At 39.6% G+C, this 25897-nt stretch overlaps 1 protein-coding gene across 8 annotated transcripts in view; it reads right to left on the reverse strand.

Moving 5' to 3' along the window:
- Window positions 1-2719: 2719 nt before the first annotated feature.
- The window catches only part of SPAG9 (sperm associated antigen 9), a 65824-nt gene continuing 42646 nt past the window's right edge, over window positions 2720-25897 (reverse strand). For 4 of the 8 annotated variants that reach the window (XM_040581834.1, XM_040581833.1, XM_040581837.1 and 1 more), the window contains 20 exons: window positions 25801-25852; window positions 25248-25378; window positions 23968-24024; window positions 22923-23096; window positions 22109-22238; window positions 21738-21830; window positions 21294-21461; window positions 20341-20512; window positions 19017-19244; window positions 18064-18259; window positions 17106-17228; window positions 16469-16549; window positions 15892-15959; window positions 14501-14649; window positions 13180-13351; window positions 12091-12204; window positions 10286-10324; window positions 9240-9416; window positions 8315-8452; window positions 2720-6429 (listed from right to left, as the gene is read on the reverse strand). In XM_040581834.1, coding sequence (XP_040437768.1) covers window positions 6314-6429; window positions 8315-8452; window positions 9240-9416; window positions 10286-10324; window positions 12091-12204; window positions 13180-13351; window positions 14501-14649; window positions 15892-15959; window positions 16469-16549; window positions 17106-17228; window positions 18064-18259; window positions 19017-19244; window positions 20341-20512; window positions 21294-21461; window positions 21738-21830; window positions 22109-22238; window positions 22923-23096; window positions 23968-24024; window positions 25248-25378; window positions 25801-25852 — 2578 coding nt within the window. In that variant the 3' untranslated portion in view covers window positions 2720-6313. The remainder of the gene's footprint in view (window positions 6430-8314; window positions 8453-9239; window positions 9417-10285; window positions 10325-12090; window positions 12205-13179; window positions 13352-14500; window positions 14650-15891; window positions 15960-16468; window positions 16550-17105; window positions 17229-18063; window positions 18260-19016; window positions 19245-20340; window positions 20513-21293; window positions 21462-21737; window positions 21831-22108; window positions 22239-22922; window positions 23097-23967; window positions 24025-25247; window positions 25379-25800; window positions 25853-25897) is intronic. The other 4 variants (XM_040581835.1, XM_040581836.1, XM_040581840.1 and 1 more) reach the window with 1 other exon arrangement.

Raw genomic sequence — 25897 nt, forward strand, 5'->3', positions numbered from 1 at the left:
CACTGTGACAAAGCGCTGCCACTGCCACCACGCAGGGCTGGATGGGGGACCCGGCTGCCAGCGCAGAGCCCCAGGGCCACCGGGACGTGGTGTTCCCCACCTCAGCCCCACGCGCTGGAAGGTGGAAGCGAAAGGCAGATGTGAGGTCTGGGAAGGTTTCCAACATGGGTGGGTGGGTGTGCGTGTTACTTTTTCCCTTTTCTTCCTCAGCTAAGCTCCAGACCTGAGAGCACCTACAAAGCCGGAGCTCCCGGGCACTGTAACATTTGACACAGAGGTGGCAGCAGCAGCAGCAGGCGGTGATGGCAGCAACCTGCCCTTTAGCTGCAGAAAGCCAAAGCCCTTGGCATCGGGGCTGCAGGCGGGCAGGGAAAGGTGCGCAGCTGGATGTGTGGAGCATCAGCCCCCTCACCACTGCAGCCAGACCTGCCGCTGGCCTGTGGCTTTTAAACCGTTCTGCAGGTAGGGTATGAATTCGGGGGGTCACCAACACCCACCGGCGGAGCGGAACAGAGCTCCCCGGAGGGCCAGATGAGCGGCAGGCTGAGGGATGCTGCAAAGCAAGGTGGCTCATCTCCCCCACCCTGCCCAGCTCCTTCCCACTGCCCGGCACCACCTTTTCCTAACGAAGGAAAACCTTTCCTTTCCTAAGTATCACGTGAATTGGGCTGAAGAGGTTCCAGCGTAGCCGCCTCCATCCCAGCCTCTTGGCTGGGGCCGTTACCAGAGGCAGAGATATCCCCACAGCCCGACCTGGGCACCGCAGAGAGGTGAAGGCAAGGGAAAGCCATCTTCGGAACCCTCGGATGGTCAAACGCTGGGATTCTCCTTTCCATCCTTTGCCCGCTGACACAACAGCTTCACCTTGAAGAGCTGTTAAGAGGAAACCTGAAACTGGGATGCCGAGAGAAAGGCAGGGAGAACACTGCAGCAGGGGCAGTTTTCCCTCCAGGTCTCCATGTTGTCTTTGAATTGTCAGAGCACCATCTTGTGTCTAAACACAACACAGGCTCTGCCCAGCCGGGGGTTCCATCCTCTCCAGAAGCACAAGCAGGGAAGAACAAGCTCCCTTCCCACCATCCGTGTTTTGAAAAGCAGGAAAACAATTCACATCCTTGGGTTTGTCATCTCAAAATAGCTTTTGAAGAAGTATATAGCCACGCAAAATTGCAACAAGTCCCGAAGGCCATGCCATGAACCGGAGCATGGCACAAGGCCAAAGGCCCCCTTTGCAGCTTGTTTTACGGTAGAATTCAGGGGCATTCGTGCATCAGAGATCATCATAACGTTAAATAACATTTACAGACTGTATTGGCTCAAACAGCTTTCGAGATGCTGAAAAAGGGGGGTGATGGCAAAAAGAATCCCTCAGTTGGGTTTGCTAGTCCACGGTATAAGGAGGGAAATTCCCAGGCTCTCCAAGTTTGAAGTTTAATTTCCAGAAAACAAGTATCTTCAAGCATTTACATTGAAACATTTTCACTTCCTGTATGATTATTACACCCCTTTTTATAGGAGACTGATACAACCAAGGTAACTTTAAAAATCTGCTAGAGAAACTGTGAGTGCTTTTCCTATTATCACGACGTTCATTACAGAAGGGCTTGGGTATTTATAACGGCCTAAAAATTCTCCAAATAGCATTTGTAACACCTTAAAACTAGGCTCACCATTCTACTAACACTTCTCTCGAAATCCAAGACCTGAAAAATTACTTACCTGCAGACCTGAGGGGTAGTCAGGGCTGCCAGAAGAGCCTAAACCTCTCCAGAGTATGGAGTTATGACGCTCCTTTGCATTTAATACATACCCACACTGTCTTAGCACAGTGCAACGCTGCGACGCGCAGGTGATGGCACATCCCTAGAATAAACACTACGAGAAGAAGGAAATTTGTTAGTAAGCCCGTGCTGGAGAGGCAAACATCTTGCAAGAAAACTGCAGTAAATGAGCAAAAAGATACGTATTTTTAAGCAGCAAGATGATAAAATTTCAGGTTGGTACAACACTGGTAACAGGACGCATTGTGTGAGCTATTTTTGCACATGCAAGTATGAAGTATTTGCATCCTTAGGGGTACTCAAAAGCAACACCTTCACGGGGGCCTTTACTACCAGAGAGAAGCAGAAGTTCCACGGGCTGGCACAGCCGCAGGGGCACGGTGCCCCTGGCTGCGGGGGCAGTTCCGATTGCACAGGGAGGGGGCCACCCCCATCCGTGCTAACGAAGGTTAACCAAGCATTTTCAGCGGCGCAGCCACTCGTTACGTACTAATCAAGATAAATTGCTGGGATAAATGCAGTTAGAAAACAGCAGAGGAGCCAGGAAAAAAATTAAAACCTGGCTCTGGCCAAGTATTCTTTTTCTGTAGTACAAAGAAATCCCTTGTCACCCAGCCCCCGTCCGCCCGCCTTAGCAGCACGGATCTCCTACGGGTTCCTGCCCTAGGAGCCAGCAGGTTGGGAGAGCAAGGCAAGAGACCACAGGGCATCGTCTGAGGGCCAGACAGGGAGCAAAGTGGTTCTCCAGAGTTTTTCCTTACGCCCAGGACAAGACAGCAGGATCACGCTAACTCCGGGCTGCCTTGAGTATATTCCTACCCGTATTTACGATGGCAGTATTTGGCTACCAGAGTAAACCACCCAAGTGTTACACCTCCTGGCTGCATCAAAAGCCTTTGAGCTTAACGTGAGACTACAAAGAACACACCAATCCGATGCATGTTTCATATACATATTTATATATATTTCATGTACAAAGTTACATTCTGAACCCCATGGATTCAATAATAGAAATAAATACTGAAATAACTACACTGCTATATGAGCTTTTCTGCTCACAGAAAAGAAGCCTCAAGTTTTAACAGACAGCAAGTTTAACGCTGTAGTATCCATCTCAGATTACAGAGGCAAGTAAAATTCAGCGTAAAGTGTCCAACAGACAAAACTTTCAAAAATTACAGACCATAAAATGTTTAAAATATATGTTTAAAAGATTGAGAAATGTGCATCAACAAAATTAATAAAGGAAACTTAATCTTGTTAGAGGGCGGGAGACACATTTAGTGTATAGAAAAATGCTTTGAGGTGCAACATAGGTTGTTACAATATGGCATAACCCTGTTAGAAAAAACATTTAATTTCCCTAAAGAACTGTATTCGAGTTTACCGTGTCTTGTTTTACAGAGCAGGGCCTTCACAAGACCCTGTCTCAACAGGGCCACTTACAAGAGTGCTAAGTCAGGTTTAATCCTTTGGTAACTTTTATAATACTCACATGGAAATAAATATTCAGTTACACAGCATTTTAAAAGACACACGTTCTTTAGAACAGTTAGTATAATAAAACAGATTTAACATTTGTTTGTTACTAAGGCAGCCTATGATAAAGTGTCTACGCTCTGCCAGCTCTATCTGATCCAACGCAGGAAGACCTTTACAAGAAATGGACGATGCAGCAGCTTATACAACGCATTTCACCTTTACCATGCAAACACCCTTACCCAGGCAAGTAATGTGCTGCATATTTTGTGCTCGAAATGTTTCCAAACTATTAACAAGCTGTAGCTATCAAGAGATTAGCTCCTATTTATATGATGCTTTAATCACATGAGTGTATGCATAAACACATTCTTGAGACGGATTTGCAGGAGTGTATTGTCATCGCCATGCCTGGGGTTTTACGTGCTTTATTCACCGTTCAGAGCGACCTTACGTAAAGTTTACAAATCCCAGGGCACTGCGATGACAACAGGGACCCGTTTAATCTACTGTACCTTAGGACAGGGGATAAAGTTTTTAAATGAGAAATACAAGAGAAGTGCACATGCCTTTTATCTACACCCACAGTGGTACACAGTTAACCTATTGTTTTCCTTAAAACCCTTCCACTTTTGGACAGAAACAATCATTCTCAAATATTTGCAGGAGTTGGCCCACTGAGGTGACTAAAATGGCACGGTGGACCAGATATATTTGGCAAAAGACCAGGTACACGCTTGCCAGATCGAACCGCTCTATTTGATAGCAGTAAAGCCGTTCAGAGAAAACAGCTCATCACCAATTACAAATAAAATGCTATACAAGAACCAAGGAACAGGATTGTGCGCTTTTTTTCTGAGAACATGAGAATGTGACAATCAACCAGTAAGTAAAAGCTTTGGAGACTTTTTTTTCCAAAGAGGAAAAAAAAAAAAAAATATCTTAAGAAAATGGCAGGAGAAGCAATGAAACTGCACCACTCACAGTGAAGATTCTGCACAACAGTAAAAGTTTAGACAGCATTTTTCTTAGACATCCAATTCTGTAAGTTAATTCCGACACGCTTCGGGCTCAGCGTACATGTCTATGTAAGTTTTAAATAGGTCTTTCTAAGAGTGTTTACTCAGTTTACTTTCTGTAATTTTTCAAAAGCTCCCAGACTTTATATTTAAGCCAAAGTACTTTGTGACGTCAAAGATGAATTTGGAAAGCAAATTATGAACAACATGCTCTCATCACTTTTGGCATTCTGAAGAGAAAAATACTACCAGGATATTAGACATCTTTAATAAGGATTTTTACTACATAGTTCATGTCCTAAATACATATTTACGAGAGGAACAGCTGTGTACAAAATATGTCGCTTAAAAAGTATTTATACATATAAATCTAACCAATAGACCTGAATGGAGATTTTCTGGTTTATCAGCTATGATATGCATTTGAAAAAGCTGCCTAAATATATATTTACACAATAGACCTCAGCTAAATGTGTTCATTTAAAAAATTAAGAAAATATATAAACACATGCTTGCCTGATAGACCAGAACTGCTCCTATTGCATAAAAATGTTTAGGCAGTTTTAAAAAAGTGTTTCTCTATTTACTCCTCTGAAACTGTTCAGTTCTCTCACATAACCAAGTTACTAAATTTCTCTGCTAATCTGAACAGGACAGTCCCAGCCTTTTGGGGGTAAATGCTGGATGTTTATTAAAACCCCTCAAAACTTTTACTTTCCACAGACTAAATGAAAGAGCAAATCTGGATTTTAAAATGTTCTGAAGTACAGAAATCATGAAGTGTTTAACTTAGGTCTGATACTAATGTAGGAAATTCAATGTAAAAGGAAGACAATCTTCAACTCACACTTATGGTTAAAAAAATAGATGGTGAGTAGACAGAATGTCAGCCTAATATTAGAGTCTCCTGACTTCCACCAATTTATTCAATCTTAGTGTTACCTGCTAACATTGTCACTACATTTTTTTTTTGTTTACTAAATTGGGGTATGCAAATACAAAAAATACATTTTTGTACCTAATTATCTGGCACTAAAGTTCCTTTACAATCTTGCTTGGGCAGAATGCATTTTTCCTGTACAATCTCAGTCTTTTCTCATGCTCTAATCCAGGTCTCTAACCTTCACACACGTAGTGCCTCATGAGTTTGACCAGCTAGGCAGAGAAGATCATCATTCTAGTGCTTAGGACATAAGGAGTTAAGACAAGAAAAGAACAAAACATATCCCCTGCTCAGGAATTTTATAGTTAATTTTCAAATTTAAATCATCTTAAGAATACCCTTTGGAAACAGAGTTGTTCCATGTCAGGGAAATGGAAAAACACTATGCTCAAAATTGCTCATTATTGAGGGCAGCAGTTCTCAAACTTTAAGGTTCAATAGTGAAAATGTGATTTTATTTAGATATTGTCATCTAAATTCCTATACAATCTTCTCTCTTCCCCCCCCCCCCCCGAAATTCCGGTGAATGTAACAAATTAAACCGTATACACTATGGAAGCAAGATTTTCCAGGTTTGATAACAAAAGCAGAAATTTACAGTTTGCTTTAGCCCTCTCTGAATATTTGGATGAGTCTTAATAATCCATCTTTTAATTTGTCCATTTTTTGACTCTGGGAATAACTTTGCTGTTTTACTCAATGCATTATACAGTGAAATGAAGCTCAGTTGTAATAAAGCTGAATTCAAGTGAGACTACCAAAGAAGTGAACTACATTAGATTGCTGTGGTACAGTAAAACTAATGTCTCAGTTGCTTACTATGGTGTGCACACCAGTTTTGAGAAAGATCTGATTTCATTATACTGTTCCATGTAACACGGGTGCAGTAAAACAGCACAAGCTAATTCCTGTATAGTTAAAGGTATGACAGATTTGCAATATAAAGTTAAACAGCAAAGAAATGCTTCAACATCATGTAGTGAAACAGGTTTCACAAAATAAAAAAAAAAACATGCAGAAGCTTTTTTTTTTTTTCCTTTTTTTTTTTTTCTTTTTCTTTTTTTTAAGGTCTCCAGCTGCATCCTACAGGCTCACTCACTGCCACACATTACTTGCCACACTATCAAGTGACTCCTCTCAGCTTTGGCTACAGAAGGTTCAAGTTGTAGAGCTTCTCCAAGGAGTTCAGATTCTCCACCTTCATCACCTGAAAAACAACAGCTTTGATTCAGGCAGACAATAAAACACAGTATTAACGCCGAATGGAGCAAGACAAGTGACATCTAGGTTATCAACAAAAACACTGTGTAAGACTGTAGTTGCCATACGACCATATAAAAGCATACTCAAGATTGTGAATATATACATTACAAATTGAAAGTCTGTTGCATAAGTATCTCAGAGCCTCGTATTCCGATGGTCATATTCTTCAGTTCTAGCCCCCAATATCAACTGCAATTTTGCAAGCATCCCTATTCTAAACACGTCGTTACTTCAAAATCCTGGAGACAGAGAAACAACCTCATCTGCGAACTTGCAGTACCTCCCAGGCAGAGCTGGAGATCGTTATGCTACAAGCAAGTGTGCTAGCACAGACACATAAACCATATCAAGTGCTCTGGAAATAAGGCGGTCATCGAGCACAAGTGCAACGACGCAAGATTCACGTCTGCGAAGAACCTTTCCCCTTCTCTGCACTTGTTCTAGTTATCCCGGCTTGCCCCAGCTCCGCACGCGCTGGCACGCGGCAGCCTTAATTCTCCATTACTGGTCTTCAAAAGAGAAGAGCAGTTTTGTAACTGCGTCTGAACTCTTGGTGACACGAGCTGACTCGGATCAAAGGTGCCAGACTAACCACTACACAGAACTGCACGTAGACAGTCGTAAACATCAATACGGAGGCAGTCTTGTGGTTAACAGAAGAACATCAGTTTAATCAGATGAAGTGGGAACTGACCTACAACTTGAGGAAGGTTTCAAGTCACAGTTTGGCTGCTTTTCTGGTTAGACTACTTTGGAGGTCTGAGGAATCTAAACATAGAACAGCCTGAAATTGCTCTCGAGCCGGTTTGCTGCACCAGCGTGGTAATGCCTGAGCTAATACAGGGCAGCGCTGATGCTTACGGTCACGGCTCTGCATCGTGCCACAAGGACAGAACAGGCACATCTGGTACGTGGCTATACCAGCTTGCTTGGAGTAAGTGCAGAGTTAGTGCTCACTACAGCGTGGTACAAAACTGCCTCAAGTCCTGCCTCCCGCTTAACTCCACTTGAGGTTACCAGCAGGAACTTGGTTTTCCTTGATTAGTGGGAATGACAGAATTTGGACTGGCCTTCGTGGGTTTTTCTTTGTAGTGGTTTTTGTGGGTTTTTTTTTTCTTGTTTGTTTGTTTTTGAAAAACACTATGGACAGATTTAGACAAAAGGTCAAGACCAGGTCTAGGAGTTGTGACTCCTTTTAATGCACTTCTTGTCAAGGTCTCCAGCTGCAGATTCTAAGCATAGAACCACAGCCACTCTCATTTCATTATATTTCCCCAAAAGCTTAAATTATATATAAAAAAATGTTTACGCAAGATATCTTCGATGGGCTAAATCATGCAAAAGCGCTATCCAAAAAAAGCAGTGATCATAATAAGAAGGGCATGCAAAGTTATCAGTGAACTACTTTTTCCCGTTTCACTCAAAAATGAGTAAGTTGTAACTTGAGTGTTTTTCATGTAATACATTACTTTTTTAGTAGTCAGTCTGCATATTTAAGTAACTGAGGACATGTTTTCCAGCAGTCTGAGACAGAAGACTAACCATCAAAGTAAGACTAAAAGCATAAATGGTAAAGTGGTGCTGGACTCCAAAGCAGTTTCAAATAAATCTTTTTACAGAGTCATCTCACAGGTCACTGTTTATTGGGAGGAGGAGAAGCTGAAGGGGTGGGTGGTAGTATAGAGACACTTTATCCTCACACTTGCGTAGCAGGGATGATATACCTACTGGTGACACAAATGCACCCTGCCATCACCATGGAAGTTACATGATTAACGACCTTTCGATATGAAGAGGTTACAACTGATTTTAAGCTTAAGTTTTCTTACCCATTCTGAAGTCAATATATCCTTCTCCACCACTTATCACCAGCATTGATTTTAAGGGATTCTGGTTGAAGGACTCTTGGGACAATTTATCAGTCGTTAGCTCTGTTCCACCGCTACTCTGTGGGCAAACGACCTGACCTGGATTAAAAACAGAATATATTTTTATGCCACACCTCACAGAATACCACCACCTGTATTTGGGCATTGGATGACATACTTAACACCTAACGATACACTTTAGAATCTAGTATCTCCAGCAAGGGACAGAAAGCTAGCTTTGTTCCAATTTCATCTCTCTAAAAGGATGAAGCACCTGTTCAGGTCAGTTCCGTGGAAATCAAAAGATTAATTGGCTCTTGGTAGACCTCACAGCACTGGCATGCAGATCTAGAGAATGACATTGAAACAGACTTAAAGACTTTCAGACACACGACTGAAATGATTCAGCGCAGGTCAGCCCATTGAGCAAGTGTCTGTCATTTACTTCCAGCACACTAGGTGCACAGAAGCGCCGAGAGGTTAATCGGCCAGCACTGCAGCTTCTAGGGAACTCAAGCTTTTTCAACTGAATCTTTCCTTTGGAGACTTCTCCCACAGTAGTTCATCCTTCCTGCAAGATGTCAGAATCTTAAATTGGACCTTACATTTAATTAGCAGTTGACTGGCTTCTCGATAAGCAAACACTCACCACAGTACCTTTTCTCCAGATAGAAGCAAAGCACTTCTTTCTCTGTGACCAAACCCTTTTCCTCCCATTAAGCAATACCGCACTTAGGAACCAGACAAGTCTTGCGAATAAAACATAATGAATTGTTTCTGAACATATGGTTTCATACACGTGGTATCTTTACCTAAACACTATGTTTAACTAAACAAATGAGGGCAAAAAAGAAACTTCCTCTGAAGAATGGTAACAGAGCCTCACCAGGTACTGCGACAAAGAATTTAACAGCATCACGGTGCCCGTGGAAGCAAAGCTGCGCATGTGCCATTGAACAGTATGGTATGAAGGTTCCCGGAGTCACTTTGTCGCTGTTTTCATCGCCATATACACGTATTACACTCCCCGGACGGTTTCCGGAGCCTGCTGCTGCTTTATTAGCTGTAAAAGAAGAGAAGTGTTTTCTACTTGAAAATACAAATTACAGAAACGGTTATTTGTTAAGAAACCTTATGGTACCATCTAAAAGCTAAAGCCAACTTAGATAAAAATGAAACAGGAGGGCAGCAATGCCAATTCAAGACAGAGCTGGAAAGAAAAAAGATTGCATGCTTCGTTATTTTAAGTACATCAGAAAATGGAGCAGGATTCTTATTAGTCTAGCATAAACACCAGATTTTAATATCCTATGTTTGGAAAAAAAATAAATTTGTGAAAGGACTGTATCTTTCATAGAAAATAAGTACCTCTAATGTGTTTCAGTATGAGCAAATTCAATGTACTTAAACATATAATTAAAGACGGTTTCATTCCAACTAATCGTAGGGTATCCCCTTGCCAGCAAAAATTCTCTAAATATAGCCACCTGTGGGCACGAAGGAGCTACCCTATTATAATTCTACATCTAGTTTTTACCGAGAAGTTTTAAAATCCATTAAAACAAAGAAGTACTCATGCTAGACATACAAGCCATCTCCATTCCAAAGACTATCAAAGTAGTGAAAGAAACAGTGATTTGTAACAAGACAGTAAATGATGTGGATTAATGACAAAGTTATAAGATATGGTATCACATTGGCTGGAAGAAAAACAAAGTCTGTATGAAAGTTCAGCTGCAACACAGGATGATATACTAAACTGCTGAGCAGATTGGTGGCCGCTTAGCAAACATAAAACTGCTGCAATGCAGTAACTGCAAGTGGAAAAACATTTAGGAACATACAAAGGGTAAATCTATAAGGAGTGGGAAACAGCCTCGAAGTGGCTATTAGAAGCCTGAAAATAGATTTTTGTTCAGGATCTGCACTTACCCCTCAGCCCCAGTAAACGTCCCTGGTGGAGGATTACAGCTAAAGTGAGAAAGGAGGAAAGGGGAAATGGATAGGTATGACAGTAGAGGAGAAGGATTAATGAGAACCCACCGCTCATATTTTGGTTTTTGATAAGGTAGAGCTTAAAATTTTAGCTCCTAAAACCAGCAAATATCTTATTACAGAAGATTCAATAAAGTCACAAAGAACAGCATCTTGTTATAAAAGTCTCAGTACAAAACGGACAACGAAAGCACTGCCACTTTCACGTGCTTTATCACTGTGAGGTTTATTTTTCATTAGCAACGTTTCCCCTTTCTCTCTTTCCTTGGCAGGAGGCTACCAAAATAATATAAAACGACTCATGTTTTTGAGTGCCCTTTCGAAACATCGTCTGCAGATCTTGAAGATGTCCTGCTATTGAGACCCAGGGAACTGAGATACGCAATTGCTTATGCAAGGATGTGACTGTTTTTGAAAACCACGAGTATGTGTAACAAGGGTTCTCAAACCCACTGTCAGGCTACCCACGGACGGTTGTTCTGATTCATGAGCAACTAACAAAACTGAAATGAAACTGAACAGCTTTAATAGGGATTATTTTCACATTCACTACTGGTTTAAAACAAACTCCTCTGGAAACATTAAATTAAGCTTGACACGAATTAAGAGCTATAATTTTTGAAAGCATGAGTTAAACTATTTCAAATTCATGACAGGAAGCCTGTCCTTCCTCAGTACATTCATGCAATGCAAAAAAAAAGACATTTACTGAATGGATGGACAATGTAATGGAACAGTATGAGAAACAACGCATGTATGTGCTGTTCAACAAAGCAGATACAACATGAAGCGTTTTTTCTATTAAATTACCCTGAAACTGCACCTGTCACACTGTACTATGACCTATATAATAGCAGCACAACTAGGACTATCAAAGTTCCGTATTTTATTTTCTGAAACTTCTGTCCATGTGTTTTAACATTAGTCTCAGGCACAAGTGTTCGAGTTTTTGGGTTTGTTTTGTTGTTGTTTTAGATGCAATCAATTTACACAGATTCTTCCCAAGCTTTACCTATTTAAGATTTGTTTTGCCCTTGAACTGGACTGTTCCCTTCTCCTGAGGTTCAACTGCCCATGTCTGAATGCTTCCTCTCCCACCCCCAAGGAGGTTCAACCTGTGACAATAGTTTGGGGGTTGTTATCAAGCAGATACCGGGATCTGCATTAATGGAATTTTACCCAAAAGTTAGTGCCCTATTTGTGGAATGTGTTTACAACTCCTGTAACTTGGAACAGGTCCTTTAAAGCAGTAAGTACTACTGCTACTCCAGTCCTTTTACTAGTTGTGTGATGAATTCTCACGAACTAAAGCCAATGAAATTTTATTAGCAACAATACCAATTCACTCGAATTAAACAAAAATCTACTTTGGCAATCATATGGCAATCAAAAATAACATTTATTAGAAAACTAAAGCCATCCCTAACACGCAATAAGCTTCTATAAATGCTGCTAATGCTCATAACACCTCTAAGGCTTCGAAGTGTCTCTCATTCAAGTCACAGCAACTGCTTGAGTTGAAGTACAGGAGATTTTGGAGATGTGCTTTTCTGTACAGAGTAACTGTAACCACGTACACAGATTAGGTGCCAGACATCACACAAGCTCAATCTAACACACCTGAAGATTTGGACCTGGCAGTAAAGCTCTCTATCCATTAGCAAGCATCTGAATGGCGTTTAATATTCTCTTTTTGCGTCTACAGCATATTGCACAGTGCTATTCATTCATATTTTACTTACTTTCTGTTAATGGAATGGAGATGATGACACCATTTCCTGTTCCTACCCATAAACGATTACAAGACACCATAAGAGCTGTGATTCTCACAAATGAGAATCCCAGTTTACCAGTACCTAAAAACAAAAGATGCTTTTCATCAAAAATTATGAGCAAGAATAATTTTAGTTCCATAACAGAGAATCTTAACTCCAACTCCCAAACCACGCAGACAAGTAATTCCCTCCCACTTCAAACAGAAACAAGGTACAGGAGTATATTTAAGTTGTAAAGATTACCTAAGAGGCTAAACCACTCTGTTAATTAAGTTGAGAACCTATACAGAAGGAGACTAACATTAACTGTAAGAAAGCACAAAAGGTATAACGGTTCCATAACGCTGCACGATATAGTAGTTTGGGGTTTACAGCACCAGGGCAGCTTTTCAAACATTAAGAAAAAAAAAAAAAGGTGAGCTTACAGATGTAAGATAATGGTCTCTCATCCATTGAAATTAATTTCTCATCCATTAGCACTACGAGGACAGCAGAAGGCAGCTAACTAGCTAAGCACAACGGCACAGTAGTCACTCGAAGTATTTCCCATGGCCCAATTACCTGTATTTGTTGTGTTACGCAGGGGGTCAAACTGCTCTTATAAAAACGTTAATGAAAAAATCAGAAAGCTTATTAGCTCCAATAGCAACAGAAATTTGCTATTCTGCATTTGTATTTTCTTGGAAAAAGAGGCAATTTTTCCGGACAAGTAACAGATTGTTTCCACACAGATTTACAAAAGGCATCAGTACAGTAAAAAAAGAGATTTTAGTGTCTCTATTGATGCCTGCTCAACCCAACCACCATTTTCCTCATTAGTTCTGAGTTTTTAGGGACACCTTAGATGTCAGGTAGGATCAACAGACTGCATCAAAAGACTGATCATCCTCATCATGCTTTACAGACCAACCTAGGCTTCTACTCCCAGATTCAAGTTTTCACAAACAGGATTTGACTAGCCTTCCACCCACCCTTCCCCATTAAGTCTGCAGTGAGAAAAGAAAGCTCCAGACTGCAAGAGGTGTACGAATACAACAGTTTTTCTTATCAACTTACCTAGCATTTTGCTTACATAAGGTTCAATGTCCACATCTTGTAGATGCTGATACGTGTGCGCATGATAGAGACGCAGGGTGGAGTCCAAACGAATAGACACCCATACCCCATCACCCACCCATGCCAGCTGTCTCACTTGGCTTTCTCTTCTGGGGTGTGCATCAAATGACTTCTACAAAAGATTGGGTTTTCAATTAGAAGACGGAACAAACGGAAGAGTAAGAAACACTTCTCTGTTACCCTACACTGGCAACACTGGCAGTTTCCTTACATCAGCTACAACCCTCTGATTTGCAGGATCTAGTGTAACTAGCAGATACAGTGTTTAGCTTAGTTACAATTACCATATGATGCTGGTAAAGTAACAGTAAAAATGCTGATTCCCTTCCCTGGAGTGTGAAAGCCAGAGCTTCCTACCATGCCTTCATTTACACAGCACGACCCAGCCTGCTCTGCCTTCCCTCTCCATTTAACCTGGAGCCTTTTTGGTATGAGGTCTTCCTGTCACAGCACAAGACAGACATGCCCAAAATGTGTTTTTCTTCCTACTTCTGTCAAGTCTTGCTCTTGCATACAGACTCACCTGTGCAAAATACACGCTACCCACCAGCAAAATGATTTCACTGTTGTAAAAATTCCTTTATTTCATTTTCCCCATATATATATATATATCTATGCGTATATAGTCACCTTCACAGAAATAGATTATTAATTGGGTGCTTGATATTTTCAGAAGAGCTGAGCAGTCACCCTCCAAAGGTCTGGCTCATCTCAGGCCAATTAGCAGAAGCTGAAGTATTAATACAGCTAATGGCTTTCAGGAACCTTAGCCACTTTCTGTACTTGAGATGTCGGGTACGCACACAATGCTGTAGCAACCCCAGCTCACACACCTTATATAAACAAACTTCTGTAACTGGAGGAAGAGTACATTCAAGATTAACCCTTACAAACCTCTGAAGTATGCAAAGACAGATTACAGAGGTTACAGGTGGATGGAGAACATGAGGCATGTGCTCTGGAGAGTAAAGCGGGAGCTACCTTCATGAGCTCTGCATAAGACACTTTCCAGTTCCTGGCAACCTAGAAGTGGAGAACTAAATCCACCAAAAAATTGGTTTCAAGAAATGAGAACTGTCTCATCATGGCTTACAGTCTTCCAAAACAATGAAAAACATCTTCAAAAAGATGTAGTAGTATTTCCCAAGACTAATCTTTTGGTTGCTTGTTTCTGTACTGTTCTCTGCAGTTACTCTAAAGTTTGAGCTGTAGCATGAGATAGCATTCAAACATGATTATTTTAAACACCATTTTAACTTGCCTCTATTTTCATGGCCTTTGGTTGAACAACATAGATTTTGTTCCTGTAGCCACACCAGACTTTGTCATGCACTACTGTCATGCATCTTATCGAATGATGCGGCCGGCCCAGGTCTAAGAGGTGATAGTTTGTCAAATCCCACTGACCATCTTTAGAAACAGAAAGAAAAGAAAAAACAAAACAGAACGTAGGCTCCTATGAGTTTAAAAATAATTTTAAAGTACAAGCAAATCTCTTAGCCTGATTTTTCAGAATTACTGTAATAATCTGGATAAGTCAATACCTATTTACGGCTAAGCTCTTCATTTAAAAACACCAACAACTAGCTATGCAAACTACCAACATCCAAAACGCTACTTGGTTTTCAATAAAATAAATCTGTACAGTGATTCATGTGGAAAACACATCAAAATATTTTTTTTAAACAAGTTACCTAGTGCTAAATGCTTGACTTAAGCAGGTATCAGTATACATTAGAAGCAATTACCCACAAAAAAAGCACTAGGCACTGGCTGCTTGACCGAACACAGAAATGTTGGCATCAAGTTGTTTTAAAATTTGCTGCAATATCTGAAGGCAGGCACCCAAAATCTACTAAAAGCATACTAGATTTGGTCACTCAACACCAGGTAGAAATTCTTCTTGAGACTGATTTAAGCCACAGATCAATGACATTTACTCAAGACCCTTAGGGACTGTAAGCCAGTGGGGTTTGAGTCTAACACAACAACAAAAAAACCAACAAAAAATGTCAAATGAACACAAAAAACATAACTTCACCCTAGATGCATCTTTCTCAATATTTGCATTAGTGCTGTACAACCTTTATGTCTTCTAAATACTGAGCACAGGGTTTTAAACCCCACAAGGAAAAAACCCCAAATTAATAGAGCCTGTGGAAACAAGCCAACAGATAAGTTCCAGTTACTCATAGTTAAGACCTTCGCCTCCACGTCCTTACTCTGGAGGCTAAAGAATGGAGCTCATTCAGGAGTGGTTTTGGGCAGAAATTCTCATTGGGCTTACAAAATTCTCGTTGAAGAACTTGTCCACAGACAATTATTAACACTAATAACAAAACAGAAGACATGACTATTGAGCATGATGTAAAAGCAAAAGAGGTGACGATCAAAGCAGATTATCAATTGGCTTTTCACTATTTAGCTCAGATATAGCCCATTCTCCTCCTCCTCAGAGGAAGGAAAAATTCCAGGAATGCACTAGAACAGCGCAAAAATGGTACTTGCAACTGCAACTGAAACACTAGAAAAAGACAACCTGTAAAAAGGCCATTGGGGAATACATTTTCAAATTGTTATTTATAAATGGCACATTTCTTTCCTAAATACTGTAACAACTGCACTGGTTTCAAGATCCAATAGAATGCTTACCAACTCCTCGGTGAAATATTGCTAGTGTTCCATCAGCTAGTGCAACTAATACTATTCCTTTTACATGTCTGGGGAAAAAAAAAAAACAACCAGGAGGCACAAGAATATACACTGTTAGACTACATCTCTCAAACTGCAAGTTTAAAGACAAACATTTTATATTTCAGCATACTTTTTATATTCACATTAGCTCTAGTGTTTTGATTGCTACGACAGAGCTCAAGAGAACGGACAGTAACAAGGCGTCAAAATCCAGTTCAGAAAGCTTGAAATGTATCTAGCTACAATGCCTGAAGAAAACATGAGGAATCACAACCTACAACTGCTTTGCACATACAGCTACCAAGAATACCAAGTATACAGCTACAGCTCATCATCTGGGCTATAGGATTTCCAACAGATACAAGATTCCTTCTGTTTTCCTTACTCCCCAAACGCTTTCCACTGCCCCTCAAAGAACATGCATGCATTTATGGCAACTGACATTCCCAACAGCTGAGGAGGAAATACAAAACTACTTTGCAAGTATTTTAACAAAAACGCATTATGGTTTACATTACATTCTTTCAGGACTTACACAATACTGAGAATAGAATCTTTAAGTTTAATGGCATGAACACATTTCCTCCACTGGGCCACTGACGAATGAACATACAGGCTGCAAAGACAAATTAGGAGGGATTAAAAGCACTAGGAAAGGTCTACCAGACAGGAAAAAATACCCCACAAGCTAAACCCCTATAACTGAAATCCACAATCAAAGGGAAAATAAGTTTTCATCTTCCACTGAAAACTATGTATAGACTGAAAGAAAGATACATGAGCAGCAGAATGGTTTTTCAGAGGCTTAAAACATTACTAACTCCCTTGTAGATATATCTGCAATAAAAAGGCAATATATTTTTCTAGAATAATAAAATATCAAAAGTTACGGAATTATCAGACCATAACAATTTCTTTGATTACAAAAAAAGACAGACAACCAAAACTTTCCTGCAGATAAGTGTTATCCGCCAAAAAGAGCTTACTATAAGCCTACAGTACTTCATTTGAATTCTGTAATGGCTAAATACAGCCAAGTGTACAAAATTTAGGCTCTCTTGAGGTCTTCTTGCACTTAATCTTGACTCGAGAGTTACCAGGCCTGTAGGCACAAGAAGCAAGTTTAAAATAATTCTCCAAAATAAATTTTAAAAAGATTAGCATTTTCTTACCATCCATTCTGTGCTCCAAGCCACATTGTGGGTAAAAGGCTACTCATTTTCTGTGCTTCTTCTCTCACTAGATCTTGCTCATTTGGCAAAACTGCAACATCTTTATATAACTCTGAATCAGTACTAAAAAAAACACAAACCAAAACAAGTTAACACACAGTGAATAAACTGCATACATTACTCAGATTATAACCCACATATTTACTTCAATTGCTGCTAGTTTCTACACCGGCTTTTGAAGTACATAAGGTATTTAAACAGAAACCAATAACTGTGCATGAAAGTACATGAAAACCTCAACAACAATAAACTTCTTTAAGTGTACATTTACTTATACAAGGAAATACAGGTTGCACTCAAGCCTATCAGTACTGTTGGTATCTCTGGGGAATGGCTGTGAAGTGTCACAACATTACAGGCACATATTAAGAGAAACACTTCTTAAAAAACAACCTGTATGATACTTTTGTGCCTGTATGCGCAGAGCGAAGAAACCTGAAGATCTGAAATACTGATTACTTTCAGGCTTCTTCTCCACTCCTGTAACTACTTACAGACTGACTACTCTGAGAAAAGAAGCACACATCTGAACAGCCAGTTGACTGGAAGAAAGCAATCTCATTCCTTTCTTATTTTGACATCAAAACAGGAAATTTAAGCTGGCATCTCCAGATCAGCACCATTCATGTTAAGTCTGTGGGAAGACCTAGTGACAAACTGGTAGACACTCAGTACTCCATTCTGGAGGTGTCTGTACTCAAGGGGTATGTGTTCACAGACAGAAGACTTTGTACACAGGTGACCTTTCCAAGCAAGCAAAGCACAGACTACCTATATCAACCTCAACATACCTAACATGAAAAAAAGTTGTCATGTCATTCCCATGCTGTCTCCCTGCAAGCATTACGTTTTTCTTTTTAAATACATTTTACAAGTTATGAGGGTTGAGACTACGTACCTAGGCTGGTACACTGGAGATGCCTCTGTTGTATTCTGCACTCCCAGAGGATCCGTAAAGACATGTTCTGTGTAAACTCCAGTTTGTGCAATATCAGCTGCGTCTTCTCCTGTCCCTGCATTGACTTCTGTTGCTTCTGTTGCCTCCTCTGCTGTCGGAATGTTCTCATCTACTGAATTATTTTCAGTTGCAATATCTACAGAACAAAAAAATTGAAAAAATTTTAACATCTGCAAGAGAATTCTCAATTATTTAGAACAGTTAGAACTTGATACTTAAAGCTTAAGTGAATAGCTATAATAACCAGTCACAATCCGGATTTTGTATGTCATCCAAAAAAGAGAAAAATCAGATCAGAAACACCCAAACTTTAGTAGGTTGCACTACATCAACAAGTGTCAAACGCACTTTAATGATCAACCCAGTGACTGATGGCACAGACTGCCCTTTCCGTAATTAACCAGAATAGCAGTGAACACGTCCAACAACCACATACCCGTTAAAAATCATATCACCATACAGCTCTGAAGGACACGTGACAGAAAATATTGAGAATTACTATAAAATAAGCAGCTTCATTTAAACCTCTATTAAGACTTTACCAGATTTAAGGCATACATCTACATTCTCTTTAGTCATTTGTTGGTAAGATCTGGATTTCAAATACCAAATAACTTAAAAACTTTCTTTAGACCATGCACAAAATACAGTTCCTGCAGAAGTATTTGAAAGAAGCAACTGTCTATACCAATTTAATGTCACCTCCACAAAGACTTTGGTTACAATTATACAGTGCAAGCATGTCAGACTCATAAGCCATTTCCCACAGAGTGCTTGTTTTGTGTTATCACCGCTTACAGACACGATACTACATGAAATACTTACACCATTCATTTTCCAGTTGCACCTAATGGTGTTCGGCCATCCCTGGCATACTTATAAGTTTTTCATACCTGACTGTTTCTCTGTCATCGGCGAGCCACCGTTTGCATCGTGAGCTACAGGTGCTCCTGTGATACCCTCTGCAGTGCAGCCAACAACTGTGATGCCTCCCAGCAAGCTGTCGGTTTCCACAGAGCTGTTGCTCGTCATACTTCCACACAGAGATGACTTGTCCACTTGACTGGGATCTGTTTCTTGAGACCCTTCTTCTCCCGCGGGATAGTCCGTTTCCCTTGCCCCTGAAAGAGATTAAACTTACATGTTTCTTCTAGGGATAAAAGCGAATCACCTTCCATCTAATAATAAACTAAGCTTCAAAGTCTCCAGCAACTGAGATTCAACATGCAGGTACCTACTTACAAACCTAATTTTAATGTGATCAGCAGACATTGAAGACGCTGCCAGAAAGTAAAAGTAGTATCGACACATACTGCACATCTGAATGTCATAAGTCGTATTTCAACCTGCGTTTTCCAACTACTTTATTTCTATTTCAAATAAATTTTCCATTACAATTAGATTTCATACTGCGTATACGTAGGGATATCTATCTACATCTTTATGAATAATTTAACTGCAATAGATCCTTTGTTCTGGAAGAAAAGCTATTTTCCTTTTGTACAACCCCCTCACATACTTTTAAGGCTTAAAATATTATTCTCAGTGTCTTTAAATTTTTATTGTATTTTACTATATTTTATGCTGTTTTGATTTTACAATTTATATATTGTTTCATATGCTGTTTTGATTTTACAATTTATATATTGTTTCAATGGAACAAAATCTCAAACTTCACTGAACAGAGCTGTATTCTGAGCATATTAAACAAAACTACTTCACCGGAACTAGTGCTACAGACTTCTCTAAATGTAAGCCAAGAAACCAGACATCCAAAATTAGTTCTTCTCCAGAAACATAATATCCTCCTATTAAACTTCCCTCAGTACACTAACCACATACACTCTCAATGCAACAAGGATTCCCTCCATAGGAACCTTCAAGAGGTTGAAGAGGTCTGAAAGGCCAACATATTTTTCTTTTGTGATGTTCATAGTTCCATAAAACATTGGCATTATTGCACAATTTACAACACAGCAGACAAAAGACTTAGTCTTAGTTGCTGACATCTCTACCTTTGAGTTCTACCTTCAGGTCAAGAGCTGACTGAAGAGTGGAACAGCAGAGTAGAAATCAAATAGGTTTCCCTACAACTAAACCTTACTGCTGTGTTACAGTATCATTTCATCACACTAATTAAACGCTTTTTCATGGCATAAGAAAATGTGAATAAGATACAGTTAAAAAAGCAGGACCTAAAACGTCCTAAGTCTTTACCTGGCACACTGGCAATACAAAGCACGTGAGAATTGCAAACAATGAAACTGTCCAGAATATTTCCTGGTTGGTTAGCATCAATAATGATAACTTTCGTGGCAGAATGTGTGCTAGTACAGATCCAAACTAGACTGGATAATTCTTCCTGATGTTTGAGCTCCTTCTGCTGGTCCTGAAGGAGAAACAAGTCAGAACAGAAGTGAACAGGAAGGGGGACAAGAATAGAACTGTTACTTTGATCTGGTATGTTCTTACATTATCAGCTACAGAAATATACACGAATATGTGACAAGTTAAATATTACGAATGCCATTGTAAAATTACATGTTGTTACTTGTCCTCTTATGTATTTGGAATATAAAAACCCCCTTGTATTTTGTACTTGTGTAAAAAAATGTAGAAAATAATTATACTGCACAATTATATTGTTAGACAAGTATAAAGCTATATAAAAACATTATATGCCAGCTATCATACTCAGCATTGTCACAGATTAATGTGATATCCCAAAGCACTTCAAAATTAAGCCTTTGGGTTTATGCCCTTAATATGAATTACATTCATTGCTTCTTCATGGAAACATGAAGACTAACACATTTAAGCAATGGCATAGCCATGTATAAAAAAAGCCCTTTTGTTAAAAAAAAAAGACCTAACATGTACAGTTCTGTCACAAGTTTTTTAAAGCAGGCAGCACTGGTATAAGTATGGCATTATTTTGATGTAAAACTGATTTGGTGCTCAGATTTCGCCAACAAGCTGGCACACAGGAAAGGATCACAGTATTTTTGTAGTTGGATACAATAACCCAAACATCTTGGGTTGATGACTACACCCCAGAAAAATCTTATTTGTCACCAATAAACCTGATTACAAAATATTTTAACCTAGAGACAGACGGCAAAGATGTTTAAACCATATAAAGTATTCAACACGCCTTACAGTGACCTTACCTTGAGCTCTTGATCTAGTCTATCTAAGCTACTTTGAGATCCTGTTTGCTGCTTGTTGCCATCTGCGTCCACACCAGTCACATCGTTGTAGAACACACTAGCACCAACCACAGACCCGCCATCTCGTGTTTTCCCTCCTGATAGGTTTACCCCTACAGCACACCACAGCTTGAAAGAAAAAATAAATACTTCACTTAAACGTTAAAAAAAAAGGCACACATTGTTAAGTATACTAAGTAATATCAAAATTATCTATGTGCAGTCTATTTAAAGGCATTCACTATGATTAAGGTCATGTATGTTTCTCCTGAAGATTAAATTCTAATTCACCTATGCTACTCAAAAAGAAACTACTTCATTTCAAAAAGAAAATACTTGAGTCTAAAACCAAAACATTCAAGCTATGGGCTGTCCAAGTCTCTATCACCACCGTAAATAGCCTACCTTCATAGAGGTATCCTTCTCATCTAAAGGTCTCAGGTAAACAGGTACAGGCAAGTTCTTCATCTTATTGTCACTCTGACCACCATTTGCCACCTAGGCAAAAAAAAAACCCCAAAACACAAACAAAAGAAACAGAAAAACTTTTCCCTTTAGAAGTGGCTTACAGTCTTTGGAATCAGTTGTTTAGACTTTGTTAAACACTATTACAAGTTTTGCAGTTGAAGGAGTCTAAGGAAAACCACAGTGCAAAAGTTTAACAAAAGAAAAAAGATGCTGGAATAACTGAAACACAAGCTGTGAAACTATTCTCTGTTCCAGTTTCACAAAATGTGAAGTTGTCACCACTGCATTTGAAAACATCGGCATAATACCTGTTTGTACTTCTGAGGTAGACTCCAGCCAAATGCTTGCACTCTACCATCCTCTTTCTGAACATGTGCTTTCACTTGGCGATACTGCTCTCTTTTCTGCTCTCTGCGTGAGGCTAAACTGGCTTCAGTTCTAGGTAAGAATCATTAAAGAATCTGTTAATTATGCTCTTTAGAATTCTTTGTGTAATGGGAGTTGCTATTAAACTTGATAGACAAGATCTCTGTGGAAGCACTGGGTTACCAAAGAGATTGCCATTTTTTCCACACATCACTTATAGAACACCAGGGCTGTAGGGCTATTTCTAATGGACCTGTGAAAGACAGGCAAAACCAGAAAGCTGTTGTCAGTATCCTTAAAAGAAATTAACTTGGGTTATGTACCTCTACTAGAAGCTTTAAAGGTTGTAAACCAAAAGGATACACTGCCAAAAAGAAGCACAGGAAAGAAAAATAAATAATTACAGGCACTTGTTAGGCTGACTCCTGTTGTTCTGATTTTCCACTGAACTTAAAATATCTGTACAGTTATTGCTTAGCTACAACACTTACATATGCAAGTGTACCAAGTGCTGCCTCCTAACTGCACCTTCGTGTAAGGGAGTGATATTTACCAAATAGAATACTACTGCCAGATACCCCAAGTACTCATCCACCGCTGCGCATTTCAGCCTGTGCTATGTTGACTACTTATGTATCAACATTCACTGCCTGAGAACACTCTACTTCACTTAGCAGCATGCTATTTATCTCTGAGGATGACAAGGGTAAATACTCGATAGAACATATCTAGTAGTATAAAACCAAAATGTCTTACTCTTCACTGAGGAATTCAAAGGCTTTAGATTTGTCACTTGGTAATTGAGATAAGGTGCTGCTTCTTTTCTTGACTGATGGAGTAATATGCGAGGTCGGAGCATTATATTTAACATTGACAGGAGGTTCTGGTTTCTTAGCTGTATTGCTAGATGAACTGAAGAGCCTGCTAAAACTAGAAGAAGAAAAAAAGAAAAGATAAGAGTTAAAATTTGTAAGATGCATCCAAACGTGACTATGCAGGCAAAACACTGCATACGCTAGCCTGCTCAAGCCAGTTAGACTAAGGAACTGGAGCCCAACATCACTGCAGCCACCACACACTCAGTAACATTCTCAAAAGTACAGAAACTCATGTCAGTGAGAAAAATCCTTAAACTATTATCATCCCATTTGTTTTATCAAATTTAATGGGATCTTCACTCTGAATGAGGATCTACAGGGAACCAACAAAATTAGAATGTGAACATCACACCTGGAAGACAGTTTTGTGAAGCTTATTAGTTCATGCACAGAGCACATTAAAACCCCCACCATTTTCTAGGCTAAAAGATACAATAGTTATCAGCAAACCACAACATCAAAAGGATTATCTGACAAATTTCATGTTGTGAATAACACTGTTTTAAAGAGCCTGAAGTTAGAAAGGAAAATTTAACAATCAGTAAACCGTACTTCACAGAGGAAAAGGAAGCTGAAATAAATGCAATCCACACAAGCTATTCAGGTTTCTATTTTTCATCATAAAAAGAATCCAGAAAAATGTTGAGAACAAGAGGGCTGGTGCATATTCAACTAGAAAAAAAATTACAGCACTTTGGCATTTAACTTCACAAAGTGCACAGCCATTCATTACGTGATGCAGCTTACGATACATTTTGTCTTCAAGAACAGTCTTACCGAGCTGGCATGCTAGGTAACAAGAGGAGAACAGTTAAGACATCTTCATCTGCCAAAAGATAATTAGCTAACATACAAAAATGTGCCAGCTAATTGGTTAGGGTCTTTTATTTATTTTTGCCAGTGAGTTGTGCTTCAGTACTTACAACTGCCAAATGCTTGATCTCTTCTTTTCTTGCATGGCTGGATTTTCTCTTGATGCTCTACAAGAAATAAATTCCAAGTTTACTGAGTAAGCATTAATTAAAAAAAGGAAAGGAATGGAACAGTGCGTAACTCTTATTTTAAAAAAACAGGATAAAGTATCAGAGCCTGTTTCTTCACATTGCCACTTCTTTTCTGATCAGAGCACAATATTGAAGTTCTCCCTGGATGAGCTGAAGTTACATAATAAACGTCATCCACATTTATTTGCATCACAAACACAAGTGGTGTGTGCCTTCCAGACAGAAGATACACATCTGTGTAACACTGCAATGTAAACATCTATAAGAAAGCAGCAAACCATTCTAAATTCTTCTGCCTCCTATTTCTTAATATTTTAACTGTTGCTTTTTATTTTAAAATCTCTTATTCTTCAACACAGTATGTAAATGATAAAGTGATTGTTCCTGGCGTTACAGATAGGAGAGGATTTCTACAGGAGACAATAGCTATGGAAAAGCAAGCCACGCCTGCTTGCGAATATGTGTTTTTCCTCTCACAGACTCAGGAGTCAAAAAGGCCCACAGAGACACTGAGGACAATAGGTAAAATTAAACAGCATTATTACACCTGACCAACAGGCAGCACCAAGTGACACCGGGACCTCTGGACACTGTCACGGCCACAGCTTGGAGGGATGTCACAAGACTGAGCTGGGCTGAGGTCTGAGGCAGACGACTTTTGTTTTCAAAACCATACCTTTCGGCCAGCTCAATATTCAGGATGCAAATTACACCACATCTTGATTGCTGACACACAACAAACCTTGCACAGTTTTAGATCTGTGAACAACCCAAATCCTTACAAATGGATTACACTCGATCTGAAGACCGTACGTTATTCCTGTTTTGACATCTCAGTGACAACTGGGCCCACACCTTTAAGGTATGTGTGCACACACACACAGAGTAATTTTTCCTGCCCACCAAATTAATGTTATTTACAATTACCAAGTTTTGTAACTGTTCCAAAATACATGTTTCTTCAAGGAATGCTTACTACAAGTAACATGACGTAACCATCTTCAACGGGGTCTCACTAAGAGCCCACTTTAACAAGATAAATCCGTAACTTTAAAAAGTTATTCATGGGCAGGTAAGGAGACAAGCAGAAGGGCAATTAAGGCCTCAAAACCAATCGACCAGATCACTCTGCAGCTAAAAATGAAAAAAGCATGTAAAATCCAAGGAGCTCTATCAAAGATTTCAAAAGAGCCTTTTACCTTATCATCTCAGTCCATCGGACAGCTTCCTGAAGCTCCATCAACCTCTCTTTATACTGATTTCTTTCCATCAGAACACGGGCCATTTCAACACGAGTAAAACGCTTCCGCTGAGCGGTTGGGACATCACTCTGAACACACAAAAAAGCAAACATAGAACGAACAAAGGAGCACAGTAGGGCCTTGCAGAGTCAGCCTCTGCCTTCCGATAAGAGTCAGTTTAGGGCACAATTCCAGATTCGAAATAATTTGGGGCTTTGTAAAACTCATTTTACCTTCCTCTCCTCCCATCCTTTGTATGTAGCATAATCTGAATAAAAACAGTTCTTCAAAAGAAATGTGACACACAATGGGCAGAGAGGAAAGAAAGAAAACTAGACATGGGTAGTTTAAGTTTACTTGTGCTCTTTAGATTATCTAGCTTTTCTACACACGGAGGAAGTTTACTACTACTTATTAAACGGTGAGGTTTAGTAGCACTCACTAAGCGCACGTGAACTTCTAACGTCCCATTGTGAATTACACAGACATACACATACACACATCCACCTACATCATCATCCTCTTTAGCTTTCTGTCTTGCTTCCTCTGCTTCTGCACGAGCTCTACATACAAAATAAAACACAGCTGCATTAGATACCACAGTGGTT

This window comes from Falco naumanni, chromosome 1 (genome assembly GCF_017639655.2).
Source record: "Falco naumanni isolate bFalNau1 chromosome 1, bFalNau1.pat, whole genome shotgun sequence".
Classification (NCBI taxonomy): domain Eukaryota; kingdom Metazoa; phylum Chordata; class Aves; order Falconiformes; family Falconidae; genus Falco; species Falco naumanni.